The following is a 12,893-nucleotide window of genomic DNA, read 5'->3' as shown; positions in this document are numbered from 1 at the left end:
GAAAGAGTGCAGAGAAAATTTACAAGGATGTTGAGGTCCTGAGCTGTAGGGAAAGGTTGAGTAGGTTAGGACTTTATTCCTAGAGCAGAGGAGATTGAGGGGAGAGTACAAAATTATGAGGGGTCTAGATAGGGGTATAGCATAGTGATTGGTGCAATGCTATTACAACTCAGAATTCAAAGTTCAACTATGATGCTGTCCGTAAGAAACGTTAACCACTGCACCACCATGGTACCCTATGAATGGCTCCCTAAACACAGTGCCACAGTTCGGTTGCTCGTCCTTCCTACAGCCCCCACTCTCATCCGCACAGGGAGAAAAATCTCAGACCTACTGAGCAAGCTCAAAGGCTGAGGCTCCACCAGAACCACCTGTGAGATCCCCCTCCTTGCCTCACTCAGAGGCACACCCTCTCATCCCCGGCCACAGACCGAATTTGAAACAGTCAATCTACTGGGTGCAACTTCCTCCTGAAGGATATAAGGCTGTCCCTCTGAGGAATCTGGCAAACTTACCACCAGTGCTTTTATTATCTCTTATAAGTAAATGGAACACCGGAAACAGTGAAGATCATTCTCAGTTTTGAGATTGTCACTCCAACATATAGTCATGAAGCTATATGTCTCAGAAACAGCCTAACTCATCCACGCTGACCAGGGTGTCTACCTGATCTAGTACCATTTGCCTACATTTGGCCTATATCCCTCTAAACCTCTCCTGTCCATGTGTCTGTCTAAATGCATTTTAAACATTGCAATTCTCCACCCTCCTCTCTCACTTCCACTGGCAGCTCATCCTACGTACCCACATCTTGCTCTCTTTTAAATCTTACCCCTCTCATTTTAACTCTATACCCTTGTAAGGAATGAATTAATTATAATTCTTCCTTGGAAATGCCAAAATAAAATGGAAGTTCGAAGACAAAATGGTGTTAGCTTGAAATGTGGTAATAGTTCAGAGATGTGCACGTCCCCAAGATGAGATAATGATAATTTACTGCCTTACAAACCATTTGACTCCATTTTCCTAAACTATCTGTCTGTGCTAAAGGTCATAAGAGATAAGGACGTGCAGCAGTTACCACTAAGGGATAGAAAAGTACTGGGGTGATAATTATATTATTGTTTTGAAGGAATCTTCAAGGGTATAAAAAGGGGCACTTACTTTGTGCAAGGGGGAATCGTCTCTTAAACTGAATCATGACTAGAGCCAGTATGAAAAGTTGTAGATAGAGAGTGATAGATAGATGTAGAGAGAAAAGACCACATGAAGGGTTGTCAGATCTGTGGCTCCCCTTCGACATTCCAAATCTCAGCTTAATAAGTGGATGATAAGTGTTATGTTGTTGTTTTGTATTACTTGAGTAATTATTTATTTTTCTTTCTGTATTACATTTGTTCCAGTTCTAATCTCGTGATTCCATGTGACCCTTAACATGTGTGCAGTGCCTCCTTTTTTATTTGTGAATGCATATGCAAATTCCCTGAGCTGAACCAGGAAAGAACACAGAATGAATTTTAAAATACTTTTCGTTACCCTCTGGTTTTAGACTCTGTAATCCCAGGGATTACCTTATCAATGCCCCCTTGCGATTTTAGATACCTCTATTAGGTGGGAAGGAAGTAAATGCAATGTTACCATTCATTTCGAAAGGATTGGAATAGGAGAGCAAGGATGTAATGCTGAGGTATTATAAATCATTGGTTATACTGCAGTTGAGCAATTTTGGGCCCCTTGTCTAAGAAAGGATGTGCTGGCATTGGAGAGGGTCCAGAGAAAGTTCATGAGAATGATCCCAGGAACGAAAGGGTTAACGTATGAAGAGCGTTTGATGGCTCTGGGCCTGTACTCACTGGCGTTTAGAAGAATAAGGGGCAATTTCATTGAAACCTGTCAAATATTGAAAGACCTAGATAGAGCGGATGTGAAGAGGATGTTTCCTATAGTGGGAGAGTCTAAGACCAGAGGACACAGAATAGAAAGACATCTCTTTAAACAGAGGGGTGAAAGTATTTCTTTAGCCAGAGGGTGGTAAATCTGTGGAATTTATTAGCACAAATGGCTGTGGAGGCTGATAGATAAGGACATTAAAACTGACGATGAAAAGGTAGGAGAATGGGGTTGAGGGAAATAATAAATCAGCCATGATGGAATGGTGGAGCAGGTTCAATGGGCCAAATTCTGCACCGATGTCTAAAGGTCTCCCCTCAGCATCCTATACTTCAAGGAAGACAGACCAGGCCCATCCAGCTCAAGCCTGTTGGACCTTATTAACCTTCTCTGCACCTTTTCCAGCCTAATAACATCCTTCCTATAACTAGGTGACCAGAAGTGCACACTAACTCCAAGTGTGGTTTCACAGTAACTTGTACAGATGTAACATGATGTCCCAACTCTCATACAGTAGCCTACCTGATGAAGACAAGCATGCAAATCTCTTCTTCGCCACTTTCAGGGATCTATGAATTTGTACCTCAAAATCTTTCTGTTCTACAACACTCCCCAGGGTCCTGCCATTTACTGTGCAAGTCTGGCCCTGGATTAATTCAACAAAATACAATACTACACACAAGAGTCTGCAGATGCTTGAATCTGGAACAACAAATTCTCTGCTCAAGGATCTCAGTGTGTTAAGCAGCATCTATGGTGGGGGCTGAGGTTGCTGGAGTAAATTGTTGATGTTTCAAATCAAAATCAAAATCAAATAACAGGACACTTGTCTAAGGAAAATATCATTGCTACCCTTATCAAACAATGGAGATATACTGGCTGTCCTATATTAACCCATGCTTAATGTTATGACAATTAACTTTATCTCAGTCAATGCTCCCTTGTGTTTTCTGTCATTAATGTTAAACTGATTGGCCTATCTAGTGGGAAGTTGAAAAGTGAGGTTCAAAAGTTAGAGTTATTCAGAATGCAATAACTAGTACACTGCAAACATCCTCTGGGTAAACTTTTGAGTCAATCAACCAAAATCTTTTTCTCTCTTAATGTGAATCCATTTCTTTAGCTTTCGAGCATTCTCCTCACTTATGTGGTATCAAGTTCACATGTAGGTAACTGTTTCTCTTTTCACAGATGCTGCCTGGTCCTGACCTGCTGAGTGTTAGTGTTTTCTGATTTTGTTTCAGACTTCCTGCATCTTCAGTTGTTTGCTTTCCAACTACCCCACCCCACATGTCCAAATCAGTACTGAACATCTTACTTACTGCCCATTACACCGCTGGCACGTAGGGCAACAGTGAAAATCCTCCATCTCCATCGTTGTTTCCATAACAATTTTTTTTAACCGGTCAGGGTTGTTAGCCCTGAGACGAACCCCCGAACCGGTGGGCCACCCTTAGTCTGGCTTTCCTCTGTTTGGCATGGGTGACCACATCAAGAATCAAACCATGAGGCTCTGACTCCAGCCAACATGGATCTCTAGGTCACTGGGCAAGGTCTTGGAGAAGTGAATGTCTAACCACTTCCATAAAATCACGAGACATAGGAGCAGAACCACTGGGTCTACTCCACTATTCCATCATGACTGATTTATTATCTCAAACCCACTCTCCTACCCTCTCCCTGTAACCTTGGCCACCCTTACCAATCAAGAATTTATCAATCTCTGCTTTAAATATACCCAGTGACTTGGCCTCTACGTGTGCCTGGGGCAATGAATTCCACAGATTCACCCAACATTCACATACCATGCTGAAGACATCACAAGATACTTCACAGTACTGTTTAACACTAATGCAATTAGCCTTAAGGTGGATGATTGGAGAGGATTGGATTGGAGAAGAGGAGATAGAGAGTAACTTTAGCCAGGAGGACACACTAAAGGAAATTCCAGAGATTAGGTTCTGGACATCACCAACACTGTGTCTGCAGAACACAGGACAGGAAAACAAAGAACCAGGGAAACACTGAGATGCCACATAATTATTGTGCTCCAGGGATTGGGAGCAGTGAGGCAGAGGAAGGATCTGAACACAAGTCTGAGAGGAGTAAAACAGAGGTCCCATCAGAAGTCTACCCACCACTACAAGAAAATGCAGATTCTCCAGGTGCCCCTTCCCAAGTTTGTCCTGCAACCAAAGGCACTAATAAAAATAATCTGCTCACTATCACATTGTTGTTCATGGGATCTTACTCTGTACAGACTGGCTATTGCATTTCCTATATTACAGCTGTGGCAATGCTCTCACCAGATGCAAACTGTGTGAGATGACCGGAGATTGAGTTGGTTGTTAACCAAACGACATAAACTGTGTGGGATGACCCAAGGTTGGGTTGGTTCACTGGATGTTTCAATGTACATGTGATAAATAAATCGGAAGAGTGTCATTGAAAAGCGAGTCTATCTTTCACCACTATATCGAGTCTGACCTCTGACCAAAGCTGAAACCTACCTCAGTCACGATGCTAGAGATTGAGCCATTCTCAAACTCCCACCCATCCTGGCATGTCGTAACAGGGAGATCTCGAGAGTGATTCCAGGCAAAGGGAAGTGGATTGTCACAGCTGATCGAGGAAGAGTTCCAATCCAGGTCAAACCTCTCGCAATGACTGTACGAGGAGATCCCAGGACGTCCTGCAGGGAGTGTATAGTTCTTTTCCTGGTTCAGGGACCAATTGCATTTTTCCCTAAGTTCTGATGCCCCAGGACTCCTACACCAGTGGTCAGGAGTAATGGCTAGGAACACAAAGCCAAGGTAAAGCCAGGAGAACAAGGCTGAGCTCAGATACATCAGGAGGAACACTCTGCTCTGATATGGACCGAAACCTCCAACTTCTACAAGGAGATCATCAAATGTTGCCATGGTGAAGGAGGGTCAGACTGCAGTCAAGGAAAGCTCTGAGGGGCTGTGTTGTCCACCAACAGACCACATTACAAATGACCTGTTTATGGACAGCTAACAGGAGAGCAAAGGTCTACAAATGCTCAGTGTAAATCAGTGGTTTATTCAGGTTAATAAGTGAATGGAACAGATACTTGCCTTATTAAGGAGGGTTAGGTTAGGTCAGACTTACAAACAAACAAGAAGCAATCACATTTCAGTACTTTTACATTGCACTGACGTTGTAAAAAAAATCCAAAAGATATCCTTTACTTGATGGGTGAACTAGTAAGTTTTCAAGCACACAAATATTGGTGGAGTTTAGGACAGCTTAAAGAGCTATCAAGCGATACAACAGAATATAGACCAGCTGCAAGTATGGGCAGAGAAATGGCAGATAAGAATTTAAGCAAATGTAAGTTGTCACATTTTGGGGAGGTAAATGTAAATGTAATGTCTACAGTTAATGACAGAATCCTTAATGGCCTTGCTGTCTGGAGGGATCTTGAGATCCAAGTTCAAAGTTACCCTGAAAGTGGCCATGCAGGCAGTTAGGGTGGTGAAGGTGGTTTAGGTCATGCATGCCTTCATTGCCTGGGGGATTGAGTACAAGAGTAAGGAAGTGCACCTTGCAGTGGTGTAAAGAAAACAACCTCTCCCCTCAATGTCGCAAGAACAAAGGAGCTGGTTGTGAACTACAGGAGGAGTGGAGACAGGCTAACCCCTATTGATGTCAATGGATCTGGAGTTGACAGGGTGAACAGCTTTAAGTTCCTCAGCATAAACGTCACTGAGGATCTCACGTGGTCTGTATATACTGGCTGTGTGGTGAAAAAGGTAAAACAGCACCTCTTTCACCTCAGATGTTTGAAGAAGTTTGGTGTAAGCTCCCAGATCTTAAGAACTTTCTACAGGGGCACAACTGAGAGCATCCTGAGTGGCTGCATCACTGCTTGGTATGGGAACTGTACCTCCCTTAATTGCAGGAGTCTGCAGAGAGTGGTGTGGACAGCCCAGCACATCTGTAGTTGTGAATTTCCCATAATTCAGGACATTTACAAGGATAGGTGCGTAAAAAGGCCCCATAGGATCATTGGGGACCCAAGTCGCCCCAACTGCTACTATCCAGGAAACGGTACCGCAGCATAAAAGCCAGGACCAACAGGCTCCGGGACAGCTTCTTCCACCAGGCCATCAGACTGATTAATTCATGCTGACACAACTGTATTTCTATGTTATATTGTATATACTATTTATATAAATAACTATAAATTGCATATTGCACGTTCAGACGTAGACATAAAATAAAGATTTTTACTCCTTGTGTATATGAAGGATGTAAGTAAAAAGTCAATTCAATTCAATATATTACACTTTGGTTGGGCTGCATGGAGTACCATATATAATTCTGGTCACCCATAACAGGAAGGGCATGGAGGTGTTGGTTCAAACATTTCAAAGTAAATTTATCATCAAAGTATGTCTATGTCATCATATACAACGCTGAGGTTTATTTTCTTGTGGGCAGTCACAGTAAATCCATAATGGAATAATAACCATGACAGTATCAATGAAAGACTGATACAGTTATCAGTAACTTGGGCTTTCAATCAGTGTGCAAAAGACAATAATCAATGCAAATAAAAAATTTTAATAAATAATAATAATAAACAAATAAACAAGAAATATCGAGAACATGAGACGAAGAGTCCTTGAAAGTGAGTCTGTAGGTTGTGGAAACATTTCAATGATAAGTGAAGTTATCCTGTTTAGCTCAAGAGCCTGGTGGTTGAGGGGTAATAACTGTTCCTGAATCTGGTGATGTGGGTCTTGAGGTTCCTGAGCACCACCAAGAGTGTCCTAACCAGCTGTATCACCATCTGCTATGGGAATTGCAAGGCATCTGACTGCAAGACCCTGCAGAGGACTGTGAGGACTGCTGAGAGAATCACTGGGGTCTCCCTCCCTCCCATCCAGGACATATACCAGATTTGCAGAGCCCTCAGCATTGTCAAGGACCCATCCCATCCATCCCATAATTTCTTTGACTTGCTAAGATCAGGCAGAAAGTACCCTAGTATAAGGAGAAGGACTACACATTATGGCGATGCCAGTAGCATTATACCGTCATATATTTAGCTATATGTTGTATATGTACTTTATGTCAACTTGTACATCAACAGAATATTTCAATTATCTGTTAATGCTATTTTGTGTATTGTATGTGAAATACATACTGTGTTTTGCACCTTGGTCCCAGAGGAACCATGCTTTATTTAGCTGGAGACATGGGTTTGGCTGAATGACAATGAATTTGAACTTGAATCTGGAAATTAAACAGTACACCACAAGAATTTTATGCCTCGTGGCTCACAAGACATCTTGGCATGTAACAAAGTTAATTATTTTAACAATCAAAAATACCTTTCTTAATCTCAGGTATAAAATTACTGACATAACAACACAAAAAAATGCTCATTCAGCCCATTAGGATCACACTTGCTCCCAAAGGAAGAATCACGTTTGTTCCGTTCTCCCTCATTCCCATGTATTTATATTTATTTAGAGATAGAGCAGTGTAACAGTCTCTTCTCGCCCAATCACACCCATGTGACCAATTAACCTATTAATCCGTGCGCCTTTGAACTGTGAGAAGGACCCGGAGCACCCAGAGGAAACCCACGCGGCCAGAGGAAGAACGTGCAGACTCCTTACAGACAGTGCTGGGAAATGAACCCAAGTCGCTGGCGCTGCAGAAGCATTACAGTAACCGCTACACTGCTGCCAAGAGTATACACCGCACATTCGCAAGTAAACTGCACTGCAATTAAGTATAGTAATAGAGAAAGGGAACCATCTCCTGTCACAATTTGCCCACCGTTTAGCAAACAAAAGACCCCAGGAACAGAACCTGGGTAAGTCAGGTACTCTGACAGACCAAATAAAATGCTGAGTAGCATCATGTTGGGAAATGTGCTGTATCCTACCACAGCTCCCACGGTCATCCAAACAGGGGCTCCTGGTAAGGAGATGGGAGGGAAAAGATAGCTCAGCTAACTTTTATTTTAACATGATTAATTATTTCTTAGTGTCTTAATATACATTCAATTAATTGTACTTTTAACTATTTATTGCCAGTTTGATGTTTTCAAATATTTCCAAATACGCATCAGAGACAATGATAAATATTTAAATTACAGCCCTGGCTTTAATAGATGGTCAGATTCCATCCTGGCCTTCATCGCCGTCAAATGAGATCAACAGCCCATTCCCTGAGTACCTGCTGCCCCTCAGCACATAGCCCTGAGTGCAGTCTAGGCATCCAGATCAGGCGGGGATGGGCAGTAAGAGAGCTTGGGGAGCATTCTGGCCTCAGCTGTAAATTCTGCACTTGTTCCATGCAATTAATTCTGAAACCTTGGCATTTACTATTGCTAACTCTTGGTTGGTAGTGACTTCATTACACCAGCTCTCTGCCTCCAACAAGCCCACCTCACAGCCATACATTGGTCAGCCACTACATCCACCTTCACCTCTCTTCACCTGATTGGGTGATTCTTGACAGACATTGCAAACATCCTCCATCCCATCCCACCCCCAATCTTTTATAATTAACAGAATTTTTCAAATATATTGAAAAAAATATTGTAATAATTGTACTTTGATGCATCACGTACCACATTCTACTCGAGATTAATGTTTAATTCTTGGAGACTCCTTGTCAATTATTGGTCAGTTTGACTGTAGAGACTGTTGAATAATTCTGTGACTACACTCAACAGGGGAACAATGCACAATGCACAGGGGAAACATGTCACTGATATTTTCTGTAAATATCATTATGAATAAAAGATATCGCTAAGGTAGGGAAAAAAAGACTGCAGGCAGAGGGCAACACTCAAATCAAAAGCTTTGCTGTATATGAGAGACATCACTAAATTCCCCTCAGACCCATGGTTAGGCCATTGATTCAACATCTATGGTCACTTTGAACTGACCTTGGGGGCCACAGCGCAATACAGGAAGAGTGAAGCCATGTCCTTCAGTAACTGGCCCAATCAATCCTCTGTCCCATTCACCACTAAGTATGACTGTCGGAAGGTGCTGGGAATCTCGCCCAGAAGAGCTGGGGAATTGACTGGGATGGATAACCAAGCTAAGACAAAAGGCTGGGACCATGGAGGTGACACTCCTTCTCAGAGGCAGGCAAATACTCGGTCATCAAATATGAGCTGGTCTTGGCGTGAGCTGCATTTGGTTATAGGTGTGGGAATTCCGATCTACTATGGCATGACCATCAGCCAAGCCATCTGTTGTTTCATGTGAGCACATCCGATGGGTCACCAATGTTCACTTTGCGGGGCCCAAGGGGTTTATTGCAAACCTCAGCTTTCGAGCACAGCAGCATGAGCTATCCAGCGGTGAAAGTTTTTAACAACTTATAGCTCTAACCAAGCAACCAGGCAGACCAGAAATCAGCAGGCCTGGCAGCATCTATGGAAAGGAGTACAGTCGACATCTTGGGCCGAGACCCTTCAGCAGGACTGGAGAAAATAAGATGAGGAGTCAGAGTAAGAAGGTGGTGGGGCAGGGGAGGGAGAACCACAACGTGAAAGGTGAAACTAGGAGGGGGAGGGGGGAACTAAAGAGCTGGGAAGTTGATTGGTGAAAGAGATACAGGGCTGGAGAATTGGGAGTCTAATAGGAGAGGACAGAAGGCCATGAAAGAAAGAAAAGGGGGAGGAGCACTAGAGGGAGGCAAGCAGATAAGGTGAGAGAGGGAAAAGGGGATGGGGAAGGGGGCGTGGCCTTTACTAGAGGCTCGAGAAACTGACATTCATGTCATCAGGTTGGAGGTTATGCAGACAGGATATAAGGTGAGGCTCCTCCAACCTGAGTATAGCCTCATTGCAACAGTAGAGGAGACCATGGATTGACATATCAGAATGAGGATGGGAAGTGGAATTAAAATGTGTGGCTACTGGAAAATCCTGCTTTTTCTGGTGTTCAGAGGGTTAGGGTGTAGGTGCTCGGTGAAGAGGTCTCCCAATCTACATCGGGTCTCACTGATATATAGGAGGCCACACCAGGAGCACCAGACTCAGTACATAACCCCAACAGATTCACGGGTGAAGTGCCACCTCACCTGGAAGGACTATTTGGGGCCCTGAATGATAGTGAGGGAGGCAGTGTAGGGACAGGTGTAGCACTGGTTCTGCTTGCCAGGATGGAGATCAGTGGAGAGGGACGAATGGACAAGGGAGTCGCATAGGGAGTAATCCTTGTGGAAAGCAGAAAGTGGTTGGGAGGGAAAGAGCTGCTTGGTGATTCTAACCAATATTGATTGCTCAGCCTCTTGTTGTAAACATGTGAACAACAAGGTTCTCATTAACCCATGATTTAATCAAGGGAGCAAAGGAGCCCACTCCAACCTAATTAAACATTGTACTCACTTGGCCTGAGAATGGAACTGAAAAACATCACATGCAGCTGATATCAGCTAGATGAAAAACAGGTAGGAATGTTAGGAACGCCAGAGACAAGAACACGAATTTATTCCTCCGCCTTTGGGTTTTTGCAACAGATGACTCATGCATCTCGCTGACCGGTGATGTAGCGATATCAGCACGGGACTTAGAGGCGAGTGGGCCAGAGGTTCGAATCTGGCCGGCCCCTTGCACACCTTCCATCCGTGCTAGGTTGAGCATCAAGATAGCAACTCAGCCTCATAAAAAAGTAGACAAATGCTTAGGAAATAGCAAACAATCCTGCCAGATATGCCACAAAGTGCAAAAAGGACCGACAACAACAGCTCTTTCATTTGAAGCACACTGGTATGTCCTTCTCATTTGTGAGAATTGGACCTGCGTTTGGCAGTCCTTTGTAGTTTATAAATCTTCTGCAATTCAGAAATACTTCATGTTAGAAATCTTCTGAATTTCAAGTGTGCGTCAAGAATTATTTTTTCTAAGCTTAAATGTGCGTCGTTAAAAAATTAAATAAACTGCGCTTACACTACCTCATTAGCTGGAAGTACACCCTCCTTGGTAGGGAGGAGAGACCCACCACTCAGATATTGGGTACTGGCAGTGAGACCTTGCTCTAGAGAGCAGACTGGGAAGTAACCTAGTCCTTGAAGAGTAGGTGATATAGTATAACCTCCCTATAGAGAAGGTCCTATAACAGTTAGGGCTTACAGTCTTCTTCTGAGTTTAGAGCTTGACGGACACAGAACGCAATGCCATCACACAAGTCTCCTGACTCTGGAGTCCAGAGAATGGGAGAAGAGTTGTACCTTGCTCTGATGGCCATCTTTATGTGCCAAGCTGTGAGTGGAAGTGAAGTACACAAACTCCAAGTGTCACTGTATGCCAGGGTTCTACCTCATGGGCTTGAGCTCCGCTGCACCATGTTCCTTCCAGTTGGACTTTGACGCACAGCCTCTCATTTGCAGAAACGATTTTTGGCAAAACACCTTTGATCACAAGTTCATCAAGTGTGCTGAGTGCAGAACGCCTTGCAGGTAAAGGATATGGGTACATCCTGTGGGGTGACTTCCCAAGCCGATTATCAAAGGCATTTGGCAGAATGCCTCATCATCACGGCAGGTGCCAAGCAGGGAAGTAAAAACCACAGAAGGGAGTTCTGATGTCTCCACCTAAACATCAACATTTTCCTCCTACCCTGCCCTGTCACACTGGGTGCTGCTCATCCCATTGAGTTTTGCTTGAAGTCCGTAACCCTTGGGAATATTAATGTATCAATTTTCTTGCATTTTCTATTTGCGCACCTTCAGATTGGACCTTGTAGTCTGTTGTTGCCTCCTCTGATCACCGCTCAGTCTCACCACCTCCATCTTTCTCTTACCCCTCTTCACCAGAATCCACTTATCTCTTCCCTCACATCTTCATATTGACCTTCTCCCATCTATCTTTCAGGGCCTTGACCCGAACTGTTGACAGTCCATCTCCTTCCACAGATGTAGGCTGACCAACTGAGTTCCTCCTGTGTTTTGTGAGATGGTAGGCACATCTCTGGCCTCCATTAGGGAAGAAAATCTGCCATCCTTATCCAAACAGGCCAAGGTGTCATTCAGAGTACACTGACCTGGCTGACTCGGAACTAACCTCTGAAGTGCTTTCTTTGTCCAGGGTATTAGCGATCAGCAATAACTGCTGCACTTACCTGAAACACCAATAACTCCTTTCCGCCCAAAAAACCTAAAGATTGGGCACCGTGGTAACGTTATGGTTAGCGTGATGTCATTACAATTTGGAGTTTCATTCCACTGTTACCTGTAAGGAATTTGTCATTTTTGCTGTGACTGCGTGGATTTCCTCCAGGTGCTCCGTAGTTCTCCCACACTCCAAAAGCATACCAGATAGTAGGTTAGCTGATCATTGTAAATTGTCCTGTGATTAGGCTAGGGTTAAATAGGTGGGTTGCTGGTCAGCTCAGCTCGTAGTGCCAGAAGCCCTGTTCTGAATTATATCTCAAATTAAATAAAACTAAATAAATAAATGACAGAGAAGGTGGGAATTTTGAGGATGGTATAAATGAAAGGAAAGTTTGGAATGAACTGTGTGAGTCTACTGGGGAAGTCAGAAGTCTAAGTCTGCGAGTCCAGTGGAGTGTGGAGGCCCGGCTTGTCTTGAAGTTAGGACGGTCTGTGGGTGGGAAGGTGGGAAAGGGCTTGTTTTCCTGCTGTATTGTTGTGCTGAACACAGTGGGCGTGCTACGTTGGTGCTGGAGTGTATGGCGACACTTGTGGGCTGCCCCCAGCGTATTGTACATTGTGTTACTTGTTAATGCAAATGACACATTTTACTGCACGTTCCAATGAGCATGTGATAAATAAGGGAATCGCAATCTGTGTACCGGCCCGTGGCAGCATTGTGAAGTGGTAGAGTATATAAATGTTGAAACAAAACCATGGAAAACACAAGCAAATGATTTTTTTTCCTGTGTGGAATTTCATCTTCCACATACACCTGTACACCTGCTAGTTCATGAAAAAATCTAATCAGCCAATCATGTTGCAGCAACTCAATGCATAAAAGCATG

General features: G+C 43.6%; 1 protein-coding gene across 1 annotated transcript in view; it reads right to left on the bottom strand.

The window, feature by feature from the left end:
* Positions 1 to 4,899, bottom strand: part of LOC134350842 (solute carrier family 22 member 2-like) — a 55,585-nt gene extending 50,686 nt beyond the window's left edge. The window contains exon 1 of the mRNA XM_063056608.1: positions 4,401 to 4,899. Coding sequence (XP_062912678.1) covers positions 4,401 to 4,811 — 411 coding nt within the window. The 5' untranslated portion in view covers positions 4,812 to 4,899. The remainder of the gene's footprint in view (positions 1 to 4,400) is intronic.
* Positions 4,900 to 12,893: the final 7,994 nt, after the last annotated feature.

This window comes from Mobula hypostoma, chromosome 8 (genome assembly GCF_963921235.1).
Source record: "Mobula hypostoma chromosome 8, sMobHyp1.1, whole genome shotgun sequence".
NCBI lineage: Eukaryota > Metazoa > Chordata > Chondrichthyes > Myliobatiformes > Myliobatidae > Mobula > Mobula hypostoma.
Note: the sequence above shows the minus strand (reverse complement) of the source record. Positions and strands in the feature narration are given on the sequence as shown.